The sequence below is a fragment of the Harpia harpyja genome, chromosome 7, assembly GCF_026419915.1.
Source record: "Harpia harpyja isolate bHarHar1 chromosome 7, bHarHar1 primary haplotype, whole genome shotgun sequence".
In the NCBI taxonomy this organism is placed as follows: Eukaryota; Metazoa; Chordata; class Aves; order Accipitriformes; family Accipitridae; genus Harpia; species Harpia harpyja.
Window position 1 is genome coordinate 25,194,884 of NC_068946.1, and position 21,462 is coordinate 25,216,345.

At 41.9% G+C, this 21,462-nt stretch overlaps 1 protein-coding gene across 6 annotated transcripts; it reads left to right on the top strand.

Moving 5' to 3' along the window:
* The first annotated feature begins 129 nt into the window (after positions 1-129).
* LOC128144133 (MOB-like protein phocein) lies at positions 130-20,681 on the top strand. Of its 6 annotated transcripts, XM_052792545.1 has the most exons (9): positions 130-414; positions 2,081-2,245; positions 12,335-12,397; positions 12,916-13,016; positions 14,615-14,657; positions 14,917-15,003; positions 16,632-16,711; positions 17,549-17,660; positions 18,589-20,681. In XM_052792545.1, exons 1-9 carry the CDS (start codon positions 412-414, stop codon positions 18,718-18,720), a joined length of 786 nt encoding a protein of 261 aa, XP_052648505.1. In that variant the 5' UTR covers positions 130-411; the 3' UTR covers positions 18,721-20,681. The 6 variants fall into 6 exon arrangements, with proteins under 6 accessions (XP_052648505.1, XP_052648503.1, XP_052648504.1 ...); XM_052792539.1 differs by lacking the exons at positions 130-414; positions 2,081-2,245 and adding an exon at positions 9,948-10,106; XM_052792542.1 differs by lacking the exons at positions 130-414; positions 2,081-2,245 and adding an exon at positions 10,527-10,974.
* Positions 20,682-21,462: the final 781 nt, after the last annotated feature.

A 21,462-nucleotide genomic window follows, 5' to 3' on the forward strand; every position in this document is an offset into this window, starting at 1 on the left:
CCCTCCTGCGGCGCTGGGGCGCCGGCCGCGCTATGCGCATGCGCGGCCAGCTCCAGCGTGAACCACTCAGGTTCCGGGGCCCGCCAATTCCAGAACCTTCTGGAACGCTCATGCTCGCTGAAGGTCAAAGTTGAGCTGACCTCACTTCCGGGCGGGTAGCCGACCCCGGGAGCCGGCAGGCGCCGCGCAGCGCGGTTCGCGGCGCCTGCCGGGGTGCCAGCCGCCTCCGGAAACGGGACGTGTCCCCGGGGCCGAAAAATAACCGGCGGAATTAAAGCGGGCTGGGGCCGGGGCGGGGGAACGGGCCCCGCCCCGGGGCGGGGGCACGGGCGCGCATGCGCTGGCGGTGACCTTTCTCACGTGCGCCTGCGGCGGAAGGGTCACTTGGTGGCGGGGAGTACAGCGGCCGTCATGGTGAGTGCCCGCCGCCCGCGCACCGGCCCGGCGTGCCCAGCGGCGCGACGGGGGGAGGGGGGGGATGGACGACAATCCCCGCGGGGCCCGGTGGCGGGCCCGCTTCGCTGCCGCGGGCGCTTCGCCGCCGGGGCCTCTGAGCAGCCCGCGGCCGCGCCCGGGTGTTTCCTCGGCCTGCCGCGGGGCTGGGCTGAGCCGAGGGAGGGAGGTGATGGGCTCGCGGCGGTGGGCCGCTCCTTGCAGGGGATGTCCGCAGCGGTCCGGTAGCGCCGCAAGGTCACGGGTAGTGCGCGGGGTAGGGAGGGTTAGAGCGGCCGGCGCGGCGGCTGCGGGCCGGGGCTGCGCGGGTGCTGCCCGTGGTTTCCCGGCCGCTTGGGCGAAAGGCTGTCGCCGGCCTGGGGTACCGGGAGTGTCCCGCGCCGCGGTGCTTCCCGGCGGAGCCTGCGGGGGAAGCCGAGACGTTTTGTGCCGCGCTCCTTCTCCGTGGTCGTACGTCTGGCTGCTTCGTCCTGTGAAGCATGGGCCATCTCCAAAAAAAGGCGGTCAGAGACGTTATCTTCACCGAACAAAGATGATCCCAAGCGGCAGGCTTTTCCCTCTGCTGTTTTGCATCGTTGTGGTAGTAAGGGTAGCTGGAGGGACACGCATCTCTCATGTGCTGTCTTCTGCTCTTCGTGCTCTGCCTGTAATTTTGTTTTCTCCCTATTTTAAAGCCTGTGTGTATATTGGTGCGTGTCAGTAAAGGGCTTGTGGATGCCGGGCCTTTGTTTCTAGTTGTTTCTACGAGTGTGGGCTCTGGGTACCTGTCTAGTGGAGCACTACCTCCATGTGACTTGGCAAGTCGCCATATCTTTCCTTCTAAATCAAAGCAAGTTCCTTCTTCCTGACCCCTGCAACTTGTTGGGGTTCGGCACTTGCATTTATCAGCCAAGCAGCAGTAAGTAATTGCAGAAAAACCCCAAACCAAAAAAACCCCCAACCCACCCTAACTCTGTTTAAGTAGAGGCAGATACTGAAGCAGTCAAGGTAGAAGTATGCCTACCTCCCTATTTTTAGGAGCTTAAACCTAAAGCTTCTTGTAAAGTTGCAGTCTGTGTTTAGAGGTCAATAAAGTAAGAGCACTCTCACTTCAGATTTCAAACTTTGGAGGCTGTGTGTCGTTATGTGAAATGCTAAGGCTTGAAAGTACCTGAAGAAGACTGACATGGGGTACCTGGCTAGACTTTAGCTTCTTTACTATAAAACAATCCGCTACAGGAATAAAAATGCAACTGTCCCAGGAGGTCCCTAATCATCTGAATAAATATGGTTCATATAATCAATAATTATGCTCTAACTAAGGGTTTGGGATTAAAAGCCTGTGGAGCTTTTCAGCCGGAGGAGGTGGTTGCTCTGTCTGGTGACAGTTTATTCCCCCAGCTGAAGTACATCTTCCTGCGGCTGAACTGTCAGGATTGCCCAGCATCTGCTTGGGTCTTTAGCAATTTCTGATGCAATCAAAGGTGGCATATGTTTGCTACTATTAAAAATCAATGCTAGCAGTTTTCTTAAATGTTAATTTCTCTCAAAAGAGAAATCACTTTGTTTGGGGTTTTTTTTTTAACTCTTTTTAATTGCATTTTTGTTGTAATGTGCCTCATGTTACAATGTACAATTACTTCCACAGGCAGGAAAAGCATTTAGGAAATTTCTTCCCCTCTTTGATCGCGTTCTGGTTGAACGATGTGCGGCTGAGACAGTAACCAAAGGAGGCATCATGATTCCAGAAAAAGCTCAAGGGAAGGTGCTACAAGCGACAGTAGTAGCAATTGGATCGGGAGCCAGAGGAAAGGTAAATACCCTGAACCGTTACATTTGGGTAGAATTAGCAATGGTGTGGAGGTAGCTGGAATATTATCATAAGAAAGGGATGGTTGCAGTGTAAATGCAGTGATACCTCACCAAAATGGATGATGGCAACAACTGAAGTTGGAAGTACAGGTTCAAAGAGGAGGTAGAAATCTCAAGTTCTCCTGACTGGCTCTGACTTTGAATTCCAGCATTCCTTCCATCATTTGTAAAAGGGAGAATACTTGCCTTTTAAAAATCAGTATTATTTATTGACATTTATCAGCAGCTTTAAACTGCTTGTAAAGTAATGGTGTGGGTTTTGGTGGTGTTGGGTTTTTGGTTGGGGGGGGGGCGTTTGGTGTTTGGGTGTTTGTTTGTTGTGTGGTTTTGGTTTTTTTTTTAAATTTTGATTGGGGTTTTTTTAGTTTTAAATATGTGAAGAGTGTTTTGGGGGATATCTTGTTTCATCACTTCTCAGCCAAAACCTTGGAGGACTGGCAGCCTTCTTTGTTAAAATGATTACATGCCCGAATTTCTGTGACTTGTGAGCAGGGTGGAGTCCCAGAAGTGGCATTTGCTGTCATGTGCTGTGCAAAGTATCATTGTCCATCGGGATTAGGCTTACTGGACAAAAGAAAAACATGAATCAAAAGAAATAATTTTTTGTTAATTTTGAATGTTGAATACGTGTCTGGGATCATAAAAAAAGACAGTCTTCACAAGACTGCCAATGGCTATGGGCTTCAGCATCAGAATGGGTTTTTCCCCACCAGAGTAGTATTCAGTTAGTAGCAACAGTGGAAAACAGGTTAAATTTCAACTAGGGCATGTTGACTCAGACTTCTTCTTTACCATGGGTCCCTCCATACATATCATGCTGGTTTGTGTCAATACCTGATTTTTAAAGCTTTATATTGTGAAATGGTGCATCAAAGTAACAAAGATGGGAAGGTACTTTTAACTGGCACTTGGATAAATTAGCCTTGGCTGTAGAATATGGAAATGGACTTTCTCTCTTCATTTTAGAAGGGGGTTTGATGGTCTGTCACTTAATTTCTCAGGTTTCTTGGGTGTTTTTTTTCTTTAAGTGAAGGCCTATTCAGTATGTCAAGCAAAGACCTCACAGTTGTATTTACACTCAAAACTAAATGAAAATTACTTATATTCAGAAAATGACTGTAGTTCTGCTGCCTGAATATTGCAGGACTCCCATGCTTGACAATTGACTGGTGTGCTTTTCCTAGTAAACCTGTATATTCTAGTTTCGCTATACAATGAAAACACAGAGTAGTTGTGATTTCCTGAATGTTTTATACGTGGATGGATCATTGTAGTTTGAATTTTATTATATCTGTCTATATTGTGGAAAACTAAGGATTTCTTTTTTTCTTTCAGAATGGTGAGATTCAGCCAGTGAGTGTAAAAGTTGGTGAAAAGGTTTTGCTACCAGAATATGGTGGTACTAAGATTGTACTAGAAGATAAGGTAGGTTTCCCAACTTTGTGAATGCAAATTAAGCTGGTTCCTAAAATGCCATACTGCCGGTGATAAATACTGTAGTTACTTCATAGCGTTAGCGGCATTCAAGGAATGCAGTTGTTGGTATTCAAATGGGAGCAGCTGAATCCAGCCAGCTTCTGGTACCTGTAGTACTTGCTACTTCCACCCCTGCTTAAAAGGAAGTAACCAAGGAAACCTCTGGCGTGACCTTTGCTGAGTGGACTAAGTGGCTCTATATGCCAGTCATGTATTAGAGGGAACCCTAAAAGGCTTTGAAATTACTGGGGGTATCCTTGTTTTTGACAGGGAAAGCTTGCAGAACTGTCTTCTGATGGTTCTTGCACTTCCTACTACTAAAAATAGTAATTTGGTAGCTTTCCCAAAGAGTATCTTATGAACAAAAAAGTCTTTTGAAGAAGTCAACATGTAGAGCTAGTTGTGGTTAGCTCACTTTTGATTTTGTACTTCATGACTGTGGTATCCCTGACTTCAGAACAAGACAGTATTTGCAAAACAACTGAAAAAACAACTGATATGACAGGTACTAATATTTCTTTTCTTTGCAGGACTACTACTTGTTTAGAGATGGTGACATTCTTGGGAAATACGTGGACTAAACCTGTTGCAGTATCAGTCATCCATTCCACAAAAATGCTGAAATTTTTCTTTCATCATGTAAATAATGTCCTTTGTTTTATAATAAGTAGGCATTGAGTCTCTGAAATAACTTGTGATCTTACTGTAGTGATGGAACAAATAAAAATATGTACAGTCAGAAATCAGTTGCTCTTGCTTGAGTTCCATTGAACAGTGAAATTCAGATGACCACCAACCAGCCTTAATTATTCCAAACATCATTTTATATCCTTATCTCTGTACTGAGATTGTAAAGGTCTTTACAATAAACTTCTAAAACTATTCTGCTTCTGTCTCAGTTTCTGCTATTGCTCAGTGAAACTGAGTCTCAATTGTGTAATGAACTAATCTCTCTGAAACAATTCAATTGTATTAATACATCATTTTCCCTAAACTTGTATGAAGTTGGGAGATGAGTTTAAAAGGGTTATCGCACAGATGCAGCGATGAAGGGGACTTTCAGCTAGCTCCCTTGCACATCGAACTTTATCTTAAGATAACACGGGTTTTTAGCTATTGCTAAGACAAAAGAAGTTAAGACGTGTGTGCTGGAAGGTTAATGCACACAAACCACCCTGCTACAAATGGCCTGTCCCACAGCAGTCTAAAAGGAGCTTGGTACTAGTCACACCTGTGCTAGAACAAAATCATCCAGTTCACAGATGAAGCAGATAAGAATCACATATCTCTCACTGAATTTTGCCAATAGAAGACAAGTAACTTCCCGCCAGCAGTTAATCAATCAGGCAGAATTGGGGCTGATTTCGTTAAATTAAAGCAAATTTCGTTACTGATTACTGTCTCAGGCCAGATCTCCAGCTTTCATATAACTTAGTAGAGAGCATTTACTTAAGTAATGCTGAAGCAATCAAATTTGCATATTTCTAACCACCCTGTCTTGCCTTGGAAAAGGATTCACAGTTGTTCATGCAGGAGTACACAAACCTGCACTTTATACACTGTGTTCCTAATGATGCTTTCAAAGTTGGTATGTATACATTGATCCAGTGCAGTTTAAGAACATACACTGCCTTAAAATGTTTTGATGTAATCTTATGTGAAATAAATCAGTATATGACTTACTGCTACTGCAACTTTAATAGCAGTAGCTGAATGGTACTTCTTTCTCATTCTGTTCAAGTTGTTAGGAGATCAACATTGCTAGATAGATAGATACACTATGAGGCTTATTCTGGAGATACCAGGAAAGGGCTGTAATGAAAAATACCTCAGTAGCTGCAGTGGGGGACTTCAGCTTTGACATATTCTGAAAATATTTTCTGCTGGGGCAGTTTTGGGTCCCTTCCCCCAACAGCTAAACTTCAGCACAGAGTTGAGCTGGAGCCACTTCTTTGCCTAGATGCCAACTATCACCCAGCTATTCCATTAGGAGCTACATTTGACAATCCTGGCTGTAATATCCTTTGCTTCCCATAGTTGTGGGGTGTGCTGCTTGTTGGCTGGTTACCATCTACTGGCTTTGGAGCTGTAGGCAAACCAGGCAGAAGTTACACTCTGCAGGTGGTTAAACTCCCACTGAAATATGTGCTAACAGGGAAGATGCTAAATTAAATTAAAAACCAATATGTTTTAGTATAAAAGCCCTAGTTCTTGAAATCTGCCCTATTGGAGTTCTACTTCAGCATTTACAGCAGTGCACTTTACAGCTGAAACTTAAGATTATCACACTACAAGTATCTTGAAAGACGATTGTGTAATGAAACACAAACTGATTGAGAAGCATTATCTTCCACTAGAGCAAGCATGCCTTTATCTTCCATGATAAGGTAGGTATTCTGGTGTATTCACATACCAAAGAGGGGAAGGTGTTTAACAGGAGTTACTACGGAACTACACCCCATCTCAATGAGAAGACGACGGTAGGAATCGACTTCCAACGAGAGAAATGTTTAGGCCTAACATATCAGCATTTCTTTCAAGAATGTCTTTTAGACACATGAATTACATAGGATCCCCACTCAGCAAAGAATTTCACGGTGTTTACAGTTCTTCTGTATGAGGAGCCACTACAATCTGTGGGGGTGTGATCTGCGGGCAGGTGACCCAGAGGTAGCACATATCCCCTTACTACTTGAACTACTTGCCTTCATCCCCAAGCACTGTACTTCTCAACCAAGGCAGCACCAGTGCACCAGCCCACGCTCCAGCAGGATTACACTGAACTCGCACTGCAGTGCTGCCGAGCGTGCACCACGCGAGTCTGTCTCCCCCAACTCTTATCTCTGACCCATGCTTTTAGCCCCAACAGATTTTCAGCAGCTTGATATCATGCTTATTTAATAAAATATTTAGAATGGCTGTATCTACTAGTGTTTACATAACTGATTGAAAACAAAAGTCACATTTTCCTGAAAACCTTCATGGAAATAATTAATTTATGGATGGGGGGGGGAAAGCATTCCTAGGCCTAATCAAACGGAGGACACACTTGAACATCCGCTGGATCGACGGACAGAGAACATTTTATTCTTGCACCATGAGGCTATCACTGCAAGCAAGGACAAGGTGACTTACATAGCCAAGGCAATCCATCTGCTGTTCCTGTTTCTTCGTCCATGATGGCATGCCAAATTCCATATCCCTCAGGTTCTATAGAGGAGGACAGAATCAATCACAAATGCTCTTTTCTTTGCTATGTTGTTCCTGTAGGAATTTAGACTTCTTTATTCCACTGTTTTCTAGACTATTTCAAAGCTTCAGTTTTGGCAAAAATGTTACATATTGCCCTACCTGGTTTTGGCAAGGGAATACAGTCCCTCCCAGCCTTTCCTCAGGCTGTCTGAATCACAGGTAAAAAAGATGGACTCCCATCTACTTTTGCTACTTTCCTTTCTTAACATTTCAGAGCAACTTCCATTAGCAGCAGCTATACTGTTTTCAGAAAAACGTCCTCATTATGTTATCCTGCCATAGGAAGAAACGGATGAATCTTCTACCTACTAGCAGAGAAGAAAGGAAGGCCAGGTCCCTAACAGCACAGGAATACTCAGTAAGATTTTGGCCAAATATTCCATTTTTCACTCTTGAAGGTCATGAGGCAATGAGGACCAGGTGAAAACTAAACAGTGAAATTACTGTTGATCAGATTTTGTTTAAAAACAACTTGAAATCCAATAAAACAAAAATAATGAGCAGCTTTCAGGAATACATGGTTAATTATCAAGGGGCAACAGGAGAGACCTACAGGCTTTAACACCTTCATTAAGAAACACTGCAGATTGCTTTCCTTTTTCTGCAAACCCACGAGCCAGTTTCAGACTGAACTAGCAGATACATATTTCTCCCTGAGACATATTTCTTCACAGTGAGATTTATTTCCATTTTAGAAGCAAGATGTCCATGAAACAAAAGTCAGGGACAAATGGAAATGTCAAATCCCCAACTCTTCTGTGCTTTAGATATCAGTTAAACCTTGAATATGATGATAGAAAAAGGAAAAAAAAAAAAAACCAAACCAAACAAAAAAAAACCCAAACAAGCTGCTGAATTTTAAGGGACTTAAACAGCTAGAATTGCTTTTATTTTGGGACTGGCTAATTATAATATCAATCTCATAAAAAATTAATGTTGGATTACAGCTAATCTAATGAGGTAATAGGACATTTGTGTACCCTTCATTGTAATGCACCAATTTCTCCCAACATTAACTTTTTCATGGTTTCTTACACAAAACTGCTCAGTTTCACCACATGACTCAAATAGCTAACATCTCAGGGGCAGGAATGCTGACCAGGAGTAAAAAAGTAACTAATGCAAACTGAACTCAGGTGCCTAAAGTTAGGAATGCCACCTCTGTGTTACAGTGTAACATGAACAGAGCTGCCTTTGCTGTCACCATAAACTGCTGGTTAGCTGGGTGTGTGCACCCGGGCAGATGACCCCGTTACCTATTTCTCATTGCTCACACATTGTCCAGTTTTCAGCTCTAACCTGGCCTCCAGAACAAGGCAGGATCCTGGCCATGGCATTGCCCAAGCAAAACAAGTATTCAAAATACAACTTGCTTTCTGATGGGAAAAACTAATTAGAGATTTTTCAATGCTTTCAATCCAGAAACGTTTCATGTACTCTAACTCTCATTGGGTAGAGGTTTTAACATGCACATGTTAACGTGCATGTTATTTAGAGCAAATTAATTGACTGAGTGAGGGAAACCACACCTAGCATTCACTCTGTAATACATTGGAATTAGGGGCAGCATCAGGTACCAGCATTCTCCACTTTTCAGGACACAAGACACAACTGCAACCATGTATTTATTGATTGTATAAGGGGAGGTATCTCATCTTTACCTTGTTGCTCCATCATTCATGCTCACAGACAGAAGCAATTCACTCTGACTTAGCAATTCCGTATTCCTTCCTACGGTCTATTCCCTAGAAACAGAGCAGTCTCCAAATCATTTTCTTCTCACTTATCCTACAGAAATATGAGGCACTCTAGTCTTCCAAAATGTCTACTGGCTTGTAAGAGGGACCTACTTGTCAGCCAACTATAAGCCAACAGTGCCTTTTATATGTTTTCTTCCCAAATACAGTCAACACATGTAACACCCAACTTAGTAAACCTTGAAACCTGAGCTAACTCTGTTTTCCATTAGCACAGCAGTATCTGACCTCTGTACACAGAACTCGTGAGTCTGGCAATCCTGCCTTTGAAGACCTAGAAAGGCTTCATACCTACTTTGTCTGAAGTGTTTTGCCCCAAATCACTGTTGTTGGGGTTTTTTTTATTCATTATTCTTAGCCTTAACAACCATCTCTCTTCAATATAGGACTTTAAATAAAAATTCACACCCTTACGGTTTATGTTGTACAAAACTGTACAGACTCAGTTGTGTTGTGCAGAGACTTGTATAGAGCAAGCGAGGGCTGATGTTGTGGGAGAGCATGCACAGTCAGGTGCTGACAGAGGAATACCGATGAAACGGGATGAAATCGGAAGAATGCATTTTCTCAACAACCAGTCAGCTCGTTAATCTCTGCAGACTTCATCTCACAAAAGCAACAGCTCTGCTCACTGCTACAGCGCTGTCCTCGTGGAAGCGGCCTCGCTATGCCGCTCACGCTTCCTCGGGCAGGCACCGAGAGACCTGGATGGACAGAAAGTGGCAGGAACCGCCATTGGAACTGTCCCCATCTCCCGGGTGTGGGTGTGTGGTGGTGGTGGTGGTGGTGTACCTCACGAATGTAAGTCTCACAGGAAAGCTCTGCTTTCGAAGAGGCTGCCCGCACGGCTCTGCGCCACAGAGAGGCCCGAGCAGACGGGGAAGCGGCCGCGGCCTCCGCGGGCCTCCAGCCCCGCGCGCGCGGGGGACGGCTCTTCCGCGCACCCCCGCGGCCGGGAGAAGGAAGAGCACGTACCCGGGCCGGGGCCGGGGCCAGGGCCAGGGCCGCGCCCCCGGCCCGGCCCCGGCCCCGCCTCGCCGCCCCTCAGGGCCGCCTCACGTCTCCTCTCGCGAGAAGCGCCACCCCGCCGCTGTTCCCGCTCCCCGCCGCGCGGCGGCCGTTGCTCGCCCGTGGCGGTTCCGCCCCTCCCCTCGCTCCCTCCCTCCGGCGGCGGCCGCGGCTGCAGCGCCCGTTCCTCCCCCTCGCCCGCCGCCCCGCCCGGCGCTGCCGCATCCGGGTCCTGGCGTCGCTGTCACTATGGTCATGGCGGAGGGGACGGCAGTGCTGAGGCGGAACAGGCCGGGCACCAAGGCCCAGGTGAGGCGCCGGCCGCGCGGCCCGCGGCCGGCTCGCGGGCGGGGACGGGCAGCGCCGCCGCCGCCGAGGCGCCGGGCCCAGCTGGCTGCCGGGGCGTCGCCGCGGGCATCGCCGGGCCTCCCGGGGCCCAGCGCTGCCCGCCGGGCCTCCGGGGCGGGCAGACTGCGGCGGCGGGCCCCGCTCCGCGGGATCGCTTTGTTCCCCGCGGCCTGGGCGAGACGCGGCCGCGGGGGAGCGGGCCGGGGCGGGTCGGGCCGCGGCGGCGGCCGCCTTCCCGACGGAGCCGTTGCCTGCCGGGCCCCGGGGAAAAAGGTCGCTGCGGCACGGGCTCCCCCGCGGCTTTCCGGCGGGGCGAGCGCCGTCCTTCCCTGGGGTTTCCAGGCTCCGGTTGAGGAGCGAAAGTCGTGTGGCGTCCGGCCGGCCGCCGGGACCGAGCCGCGTCCCGCAGCGTGGTGGCTGTCGGCGGCGGCGCGCTCCCCCCGTGTCGGTGCCGGCGGCGCGGGCGAGCACCGGTGTGAAATAAGCGGGCATTAGCTGAGGCAAAAGTGCTGCTTCCCAGATCTCAGGCTTTCTTCGGGCAGGGCTGTTTTTCTAATACTGCCGATGCGTTGCTGTTGTTGCTATTAAAATGCTAAATACATCATCAGCCGAGTGAGGTCACTCTGTGGCCATACAAATGGACTTCGGCTGGGAGTTGTGCATTGTCAGATAGACGATACCTGGCCTGCTCATCCGGAGAGATCAGTCATCCTTCCCTTACGTAACCTGCTGCACTCCTCCCAAAGTGAACCTGGGTTGTTGTCAAATCCTTTCTCTTAATCAAAACGAAATTGACTTATTTCTGGGCTTTCAAGGTCCTCTTGAAAAGGTACATCTCAAACATGTAAGCTACATTTTTTTAGATTATTTCAGAGATGTAATCTGCTGTGAGGCCTTTATGCAAGACTTTTTCACTCTGCTTTTGTGAGGAGAGCTCGTGGTCCGAAACGGCGCAGTGTATGACATGATGTTGCAGGAGAATGCATCTCTTTTCTCCTCCCGTTCTTTGTTGTAATGTACAGAGGTAAAATTATTACACAACCCTGTAAATCAGTTCATTCTATACGTGTTTAATCTACGAAGGAAGTGGAACATCGTGTGCCTTCTTTTTGATAAATTTGGGTTATTCTGAAAAACAGTAAGCTGGACATAGACCTAGATTTGGTCAAATATTATAAAGCATAAAGTTCATGCAGGTTGAAGAATTTTGTATATAGTGATGCAATCATAGGATTTTTTTTTGTGGCTGTATTTATAATTTTGGATGACACTGCGGTATAGCTATTCAGTATCTAAATACAATTACTTAATGATATCTCAACACTGGATATTCACGATAGATACTTTCTCTAGAGATGACCGTATTCTCTCAAGAACAGATTGCTAAGCTTCACAGTTGGAACATTTTCATTGAGTCACTGTGTCTACTAGGATGGCTATGGGAGGCTGATGTGCAGTATCTCTGGATAGTAGGAGAGAGCAGCACTAAATTTTAGATGTGAAAAATGCAAAGTAAGAAAATGCATATGTCTGGGATGATCGTAGTTGCAGCAGATGTGAATTGCTGCAGAACAGTGAAGTACAGCTGGATCTGAGGTGAAACTTCAGGAGGGTTTTATCATTAACCATATTAAACATGGTGGGTTAGCAGAGCTGATAACCATCCGGTTATGCAGCATACTGAGCATACCAAGAGAATGCAGTACCAAGTCAGGACAACAGTGCATTATATTATCTCAGTTTAGAGAAGATGTTTTCAGTGGTGTGTTACTAGTAGAATATATTGGGATTTTTAGTTTTATAACCATTGTATAATGCTACTCTCTACAGACCTCTTTTCTTCCCCATTCTTACATGGTCTAAGATGTGAAATGGGCACTGTATGCAAATATTTAAGAGATACAGGCTATATAGGTGTTACAGCAAGATGTGGGGGAGAGACGATGTTTATAGTATGCCAAGTCACACAGAACTTTCCTTTCAAGATGTTCTACTATTTTAACATTACAAGCACAAGACCCATTACACCCTGTTCTTGCCAAGATTATGTGCTGCTTCTGTTAAGATGGAGCTTCCTGTAATTGTACAAACTACATCTGTTTCCCTGCATGTTCAAGCTTATTGTAGGTTGTGCGCTTTTCTTCTTCCCCCTCTATTTTTGTTAAACTGGTTTGAACTTTTTCTAACAGGATTTCTACAATTGGCCTGATGAATCCTTTGAAGAAATGGATAGTACATTAGCTGTTCAGCAGGTATTCTTACTTATGTGAAATGTTGCTAATAAGTTCAGTTTCCCAAGTTTTGTATTTTGGTAAAAAGAAAAAAACCCAGAGAACAGGGCATGCTATTTATCTGCTTAGTATGTTGCTGCACAGGAGTGAATTTCATAAGCACCCTACATATATTTAAAAAATTGTAATTATTAATTTTGTATGCAGAAATAACTAGAATTCCCATGTCTGGTTTAAACAAATCAGATATAAGAAAATAGTGGGGCTTCCTGCGGGGTTCTTTTGTTTTGAGATGGATGTTGTAAAAAAGCTGTAAAATTTACCCATTCTTTTACTTTTTCTAATTGAGGAGAGGCATTTTTCAGATCTGGCATTTTTTATAACAATTTTCTTACCCTGCCCATCTACTCTTTAACTTTTTAGTCCATCAATCACTTCTTAAGTAAAGAGAAAAAGTAAGTCCCTCAAAGACGTAATGTCCTAAATATACTGTCTTACTATAATTGCAACAAGATCTAGATTTGTTTCCCCCCCCCCAGTATATTCAGCAAAACATAAGGGCAGACTGTTCCAACATTGACAAGATCCTTGAACCTCCTGAAGGCCAGGATGAAGGTGTATGGAAGTATGAACATTTAAGGTAAGAATCCATCTTTTGTCAACCTAGTGTCCCAATTCTAAGTTTGTTCATTGATAGTGGTAGTGAGTCTTTTTTAATAAGACAGATCAAAGGTAACTTAAATGAAACTTGATATTTCTACTATTAAATATTTTTATACTTTGGTATTAATTATTATCTGACTTTCTTGTTCTTTCTAAAGATTTATGATTCGCTCTGATCTAGTGAGTTTGATGTTTTTTAAGAAAATGTTTGTACCTCACTTCCAAAGTTGTACTAGCATGTTTTGAATATGAAAATATAGTCATGAATTTCCATAGCACTTTCTCCTAGTATCATCAGTTCTTCATCTGCACTAATTGAGAATGTGATTTCCAGATGCTCCCAGTGCTTTTTCTGAAACTTGCAGCAAAATAGGCTTTAGCTGGGAAAGCAAGAGTACCTATGTCTTGCAGTTCTTTTTCTAGTTGTAAGGAAACTCAAAACTTTTTGTCCTTCTCTCAGTTTGTTTTATGCAGTATAATAAATACGTTCAGCCTACGTGGTTTGTACCTGAAAGTATTTTTCAGTTGTAGTGTAGGTTCACACCCTGTTAATACATATGTAGTAATCCTTTTTTCCTGGCATTACTTTAGTATCCTTGTGTCCTGATTTTTTTTTTTTTTTTCTTTTAAGTGTGTCTTCTAACTATCAAATATGCTTTCAGGAATAAGAATAGTTCTAAGCTACTCGTAGACTTATATATCCTGACTTTTTGCCTCCTGTTTCCTTTTTCTCTCCTCTGGTCGGGAACAGTTCCAATAAGACACAAGGAATCCTCAGAAGAGGAAAAAGTACATGCAATTGCAAAAGACATTTTAAGAATTTCCTATCCTTTCACAGACACCAAAAATCATTGTAGATTCATAGAAGTGACTTGTCACTAAATACTTGTCACTTTTGGAAAACTTATTGAAGTTTTTCTTGTAGGATGGAGGGGTGAATTCTCTTAAGTTAAAGAATGCACTTTCAGGTACATTCTAGTGAAAGCAGTATTTCTAGAAGTCCCACTATAATGATCTGTGGTGGGATATTAGCCACTTGATTGATCCGGAGGAAGTAAACCTTAGAAGGATGGAATGATCCAAGCTATATGAATTTAAAACTTGCACTCTTAAGAAAGTAATTTTCTTGAAGTGTTCTTTTAATTTTTTTTACCTGTATTTGTGAAATAGCACTTTCTTCCATAACAGAGTTGGTATCTTAAATACTTCCACTAAATTATTTGTTAAGCTCAGCCTCTAGTGTCATGTAAGAATTAAAATATAATTGTTTTGCTGAGTAAAAAAAATATGCTGGTGTGAATTCTGTTTCTCTCAACTTGTAGTCCTTCTATAGTGTGTTAATTCCTAGCCTGTTGCCTTTTCAGGTGTGACATCAGGTGAAACTATTTGATGGTATTCTTTAACTATGATTTTTTTCATGGTCTGATGTATTTTTTTCACTTTACAAGAATAATTTCCAAAAATGTTGAGAGATCTGTGAAGAAGATCAGAATGTATAACCTTGCTTTTTATTAGATGTTTCCAGTGGGAAAACAAATTGTTGATTTTGATGCTGCTGTGTTCAAATTTTTTTAGACAATTCTGCCTTGAGCTCAATGGACTAGCTGTCAAGCTTCAGGTAATTCTTTTCTTGCTATTTTTATGTTGCGTCAGGGAGGAGACTCTTTTTGTATTGTAAGATGCAGAGTTTGCAGAGCTTTCTTCTAAATTGATACACATAGACTTAAGCAGTGGTTTGAGGTAAGAGTATTTTAGGGTTTTAAAGACTTCTAGCAAAAAACGCTTTTTGGTGGGGAACATGGCAAGGAAGTGATTTGAAAAGATCAGCTCCTTTTTGCTGTTGGGTGGTTTTCATAACTGAACAATTGTTTTAACAGAGTGAATGTCACCCAGACACATGTACTCAGATGACAGCAACTGAACAATGGATTTTCCTTTGTGCAGCTCATAAAACTCCCAAAGAGGTATGGATGTATTTTGGCAAAGTGACCCCATTTATGTAGGATTTTCTTTCACATTTCATGTGCTCATAGGGAGGCCATTATAGCTGGCTGCTTAGTCAAACTGAGAGCTTATGTGGGTTAAGAATATCACTTGAGGTTTCCTTCTTTCCCATTCTGTAGAGGTTTACAAAAGAACGGGATGAGGTAGGAACAAACTGCTTTTTACTGCAGTATTAGAGACTTTGCGCATTCCCCTCTTTTCTCCCTTAATTTGTGTTGAGACAGCCTGAAACTCAATGGAAAAAGGTCTTTGTTTAATTGAAAGAAGAGTGCACGCTGAGAATAGGCTGTCTTCTTCAAACTTTGGCCTCAATCCATAGCACTAGGCATATAAGCCTGACACTCTGAAAGTGACCGCGTGTGCACGTTCTTGGGGAAGTTGCTCCTAAAAGGTAGTGGAGTCATAAAAATACTGTATGTCGAGTGGGTTATCAGCATGGCAGTAACTTGTCTTCCTGAGTGTCCAATTACTTTAAACTTTGTTCAGATCTCCTATTGAACCACTTAATACATCTTTTATTTTTTTTTGCCTTCAGAAGGTCTTTCTCTGTTGCTATTGGTTATGGTGATAGTGCAGTCTGTCGTATTTATCTTTGTATTTCACCTTCCAGAATAAGGTATTGTTTCTTCTTAACCTTACCCTTTTTTTCCTGTAAGCTTTTTTTTGTTTTTTTTTCATTTCCCTAGATGCCTTGATTTAGGTCTGAAGGCCAGCTTCTTTCCCACTCCCTCCTTTTTGCCCTCGTCCTCACTCAGTATATTGGCATGCAGCAAGTCTGTTTTACTCAGCTAGACTGGAGAATTTCAGGCTGCTTTTTATCTCTGAACACACATCATTCATCTACTGTTTTCCATGTCAATAATAGCTATCAACTAATGGTCAGATAGTGGGTGATGCAACCCTGAACTGCTGACAAAAATGTACAACTGAGAAGTCTTCCTCCTGAAACTGGGGAATGGCAAAATGGACAGACGTTCCTGCTCTCAGTCTGTCTCAGTTCATCTTTACTTTCTTCCTTCTCCTCTACGTGTACTTGATTCCAGAGCCAGGGCTTGGCTTGTTATACACTTAGCTAACACTAATGATTTTGGTTTTCTTTGCCAAGATAAAAAGCATTGATATACTTAGGTGCAGGTTTGGGGTTTTTTGTTTTGGTTGAGGTTTTTTGATAAGGTGTTAATTTAGGCTGTAAAAGAAAGCATCTGGCAACTTAACTCTGTGGGAAACAAATGAACTGTGAGGGAATGATCGTCTTTCCTTTCAGTGTACTTCCAGTATGTGTTCTTACTATACAGCTTTACTTAAGGAAATGCATAAAATTCATTACTCATGCATAATCACATTTCCATAGTAACTTTTTTCTTGAAATAATTTACATGGGTTGTGAAACAGAAGAAAGAAGTAGCTCACTTAAGGAGGAAATGTACTTAGACCTTCAGAGAAGCTATGTGAAACTTCTGGGAGTAAAAATGACCAGTGAAGTTAAAAGCATCAGGAAGCATAATTAAAATGTTTCTCTTCAAACAAGTTATATGACAGTGTCATGCATGCAGTCATACATGTGCTCACTCACTGTCTATTTTTGTAGTGTCCTGCTATAGACTACACCAGACACACACTTGATGGAGCTGCATGTCTTCTGAATAGCAATAAATATTTCCCCAGCAGGTAAAAATGCTTTCTCTTGGGAGGAGGGAAGGGAGTAGGTGGCACCTAAACACTTACAAAGCACATTGAAAGGTGTAATGCATTTTTCATGGACTACCATGGAAAATACCAGAAGTCCTGCAGCATGTGTCACTTGATGGTAGGCCTGTTGTCACTTTTAAGCCAAGGAAGAATTCCTCCCCATTCAAATAGTTTGCCATTTACTGGAGCTGGCGGGTGCTTTTTAGGTGGAAACTGTTTTACTATTATCTGTTGGTGTTACGGGGCTTCCATTGGAGTAGTGCCAACCTAAATAACAGGATGGCCTTTAGAGAGAGATGCAGTGACTCGAAGGACTTGAACACTACAGCACTGAAAGCCTCCAGAAGCCAACACCAATCTACTGTGGGACATCAGTGACCACAGAAGACAAGAGACTGAGTGTACTGAATGAGCAGCCCACGTGTTGGATCATGGAAACCTAAAACTGGAGAAGTCAAAACTGTGCTTCTCTAGGAACCCAGTATTGGCAAGGAGGTACAACTGGAAGTCTTTTTCCCTTTGCCCATCAATGCTAGAAACCAGAAATCCAGCCCTTACCAGAATAACTGATGATGTTTAACTACAGGCAAAACTTTTTTGGTAATTGGAGTACAATTTGTAAATTTGGAGTATGCATCAGCATTATTATTTTCCTTCCAAAAATAAGCAATTGCAGACACAGATATCTGCAACACTTAAGTCTAAATTTCACGTGCAATTATATAGTATAGTTTAACAATCAGAATTCATGTCAACATATATCTTGGTAGTCGTTTCAGTAGACCTGTTTTGTAACCTTTCTCCTGGTGCTTACAGGGTTAGCATAAAGGAATCCTCTGTAGCCAAATTAGGATCAGTGTGCCGAAGGATTTACAGAATATTTTCACATGCTTATTTTCATCACCGGCAGATATTTGATGAATATGAAGTAAGTAGTTTCAAATTACATCTTGAAAGAAGGGCATTTACTGAAGTTACAGTTGTGATGTAATTGTGTTACATGTTTTCTTTTAATCCTGCCAGAAGATCTGCATTCAAGTGAAGTATTGATTGTAGTAGATTACAGTTTTGTAAGAACTGAAATGCTGTTATACATGCATATATATAAATGAAAATTAATTTATGTAATTAGTTTACCCAGTTATGGTGTCCCTCATTTGGATGAAAGGTCAGAATTTGAGGTTTTGTACAAACAACTCAAATTCATCTTGTTTTAAAGATTCCTGAATGTATTCAAGCACTTGGTATAGTTAGTACTGCTTATGTATATGTTTCCTATATGTTACACAACAGTTAAGGAATTAAATTGTAAAACTGCAAAGAAACTTGAGTAACTGGTGGCAGCTTGGGCACCTCCAGTAGATTCCAACTTTTTTTTTTTTAAATGGAGAAGTAGAAATTAATAGATAGAAAGGAAGTAAGCAGTATAGCTGGATGTAAAAGGAAACCAGTTAAGGTTGCTGAAACAGCTATGGAATGGTTGTGCCCTGTTCTGCTGGGGATGGTGTATGTGGGAGGACTTTCACAATGCCTTAAAATTTTCTTTTGGAGAGTGGATCAGGACTACATTGATATTTGAATATATTCTTGTCCAAGTGCTGTTAAATTCAGCTGTGACTTAAGCCTGAACTTCAGTGGGTTTTTTTTTTTAATGGCAGTAATTATAAGCAAGCAGTATAGGGAAGATTTAGAAGAAGTAATATAAATTTACCATTTAAGCATTACTACTTCTTTCTAAGGCTTGTAAATCTAATGAGGCAATTACATATAAGCAGGGCTTTTTTCAGTATGTTCTCCTTGATTGTTTAAAATATTCCTCTGTGTATATTGTTTTTTTCCCCTTTTTTCATCTCCAGAATGAAACTTTCTTGTGTCACCGGTTCACTAAGTTTGTGATGAAGTATAATCTGATGTCCAAGGATAACCTGATTGTACCAATTTTGGAGGAAGAAGTGCAAAATTCAGTGTCAGGGGAGAGTGAGGCATGATGGGAATGGCAGTACAGAAGCCTGTACTGAATATAAACAAAACATTAATTATGCACTGTATATATCATTTTAGACACTTCAATCACGTATCCTCATAGCTTTGTTTAGTATACTTTTTGTATGCTGTGTGCATTGCCTTTTAATATGGGAAATACTTTTAAGTTATTCATGAGCTGTATATTCATCAATGTGGCACTCATGGTTTTTAAATAAAAGTAGTAGTATCTGTTTATAATGCCTGTTAATAAAAGAATTTACAGTTCTCTAAAATTGCTGCTAAACAATCATTGAATCACAATCCTGAAGATGTGTCTGATTGGGTGGGGAAAAAAGTGAGATTAAGATTTTCACAGCAAGCCATTTTTTAATGCAGTAGCTATATTAAGTCTTAGTTCAAAGATTATCACCTTAAATATATAATTCTGCAGGAAGCTTCTTGCAATGTAGCTTATTCCTAATTTAGCTTTTATTTTTTTTAAGATGGCTTCAAAGATATACTTTCGGATGTGCATATTCCTGTATGCGTATATCCAAATACTAATAGGATCTATAGTATTAGTAATACCAAAAGGACAATTCCACTATGCTATTGAACATATATATTCTTGATATACATCTAACTTTCTGGACTTGTTTTTTTGTTAACAGTGGAGGTTTGTGTACAACAGGGGACAGGTTCTGTCCTGTTAAGGCAGACGTCTGCTGTTCTCCAGTCCACAACTTCTCTAAAGAATAACTGTGGCAGAAAAGTCAATGGCTTATACCTGTGCATATTCATGGCAACCGCTTACAGACTGTATCTCATAAATACTCATGTTACACTACATAACATACTACCAGAGTCTTTGCTTGTATTCCTAGTAAAAACATTAAGTACCTGAGATACTGAACCTGATTGTTTGCAAGAGTTAATCATGTTTTCAACATACATTGCTTTGTTTTTCTTCATTCACCTGAATTATATTATTTGACAGAAAGATTTGGATTCATGCTTCTGTTCCCTGTCAGATGTTTATTTCAAGTTGTGTTTGCAGATTTGCAATAACTGACAATTTCCATGAGTGCTGCTTAATTGTGTTATGTCTAGAATGATAGAACTAAATGTTTTAGAGATGAATATAGCAGACATACTGCTCAGCGTACATTAATTCAGGGTCTAAAAGCACTAGCAGTGTTCTTCTGTTAAATGAATTTTGCTTAGCTAAGTTAGCTGGTTGTTTCTCTCTGAGGTTGCCAGGAGCCCTCTTTTTATTTCTTTAAGCAGGTCAGAATGGGCTAACTCCACTAGTTTCTGTAATCTACACTTTGTTTTCTATGTTATATTTACTTGGAAAGAAGGGAGTCCAGTTATTTTTAATAAGTCTTTTTTCATAATATACTAAACATGCCTTAAATTCTATTTTTCTTTATATGAATCAAGCACACCTCAAGCAACTGTACCACCTGGATGTAAAGGGAATTTAAACAATGAGAAAATAGACTAAGCTTAAGTACTTCAACAGCTGTATTCTTCAGCAGCTCCTTTTGTCTTATGTTTATCATTGTATGTAATTGTCAGCAGGGTAATTGCATGAGATGTTGTCTGAATGAAAGTAGCTTTAGTTACTGTCTATACATGTAGCTATAACTTGCCTTGTATAGACTAGGTTACTTGATTTTGGTAAGTTTGTACTGCAGGTAGGAGGGCTGTATTCTGGAGGTAGTAAAATGTATTTAGTTTTGTTAGTCTGCTGTAGGACCATCCATGGTGTGGTTCTCTTATACAGTCACTCTGCATGCTTGTATTGGCCGTGGTGACCGAGACAGGCAAAACGTGTAACTGGTGTTGCTAATTAAATTTCCTCTACCAAACTGAAGAAAAATGATGTGGTGGTCAGGACTGCATTAAAATTTCAAACCTCTTTTTTCTTCCTCTTATGCTTTAAGAGTTTCACTTCAAAATAAAACTTGGAAAGTTTTAATCCTGTTATTCTCATTCAGATTTACACTGTAAAGTTGACTTGCTATACTAAGCTGATTTCATATAAGGCCTAAGTGAAACACTGCTTGTATTTTCCCTTGCTATTGTTTACATGAGTACTACTATGTACACACATGTGCCTGAATGGTACCATAAAACTTCAGTTAGCCTAAGCAAACCATTGATTTGTCTAATAAATATTGACAGGTTTAATTTAGACTCTACATAATAGGGAAATAGAGACTGTCTTTGAATTATATTGTAACAACAAAAAAAGATAAAATTAAACTGTTTCTTTATCCATACTGCTATATTTTGGCAAGTTATTCTCATTTTTCGTGTCATCCAAGAACGCAGGCAACTGAGTGCTTTCAAGAGAAAGTTCAGTGCTCTCTCATCTCTGCTACAAGGTGTGCTGAAGTGAAATTGTATTTCTTCTTTCAAAAATAGAGAAATACAATAGTCATTAGCATCTTGAAGTCAGACCTCAAATTTATACATCTCTCAAATTGGAAAATGCTGGTTCTACAATTAAAAAGTAAGGGAGATCTAGAAGAGGACCTTCCAGATACCAAAATAAGCACATTATGACAGCACGTCACAGATGCAAGGGTGTATTGTAAGCAAAGGATAACTTTCAAATAACTTTTTCCTTAGGCACTGAGGTTTTTCCTGATGTTTGGCTTAGCATATCTTGCAACAAGTCAGCCACAATGTTTTTGCTACTTTCAAGATTCTAATTCTCTCAGATGTTGTCAAGGTTTTTCTGCTTGAACAGAACA

Excerpts from the sequence above, each read along its gene's own strand:
- LOC128144133 (XM_052792545.1), top strand. Across the intron at positions 2,246-12,334 it reads GATCGGGAGCCAGAGGAAAG|GATTTCTACAATTGGCCTGA; the intron begins GTAAATACCCTG and ends TTTTTCTAACAG. Across the intron at positions 17,661-18,588 it reads AGATATTTGATGAATATGAA|AATGAAACTTTCTTGTGTCA; the intron begins GTAAGTAGTTTC and ends TTTCATCTCCAG.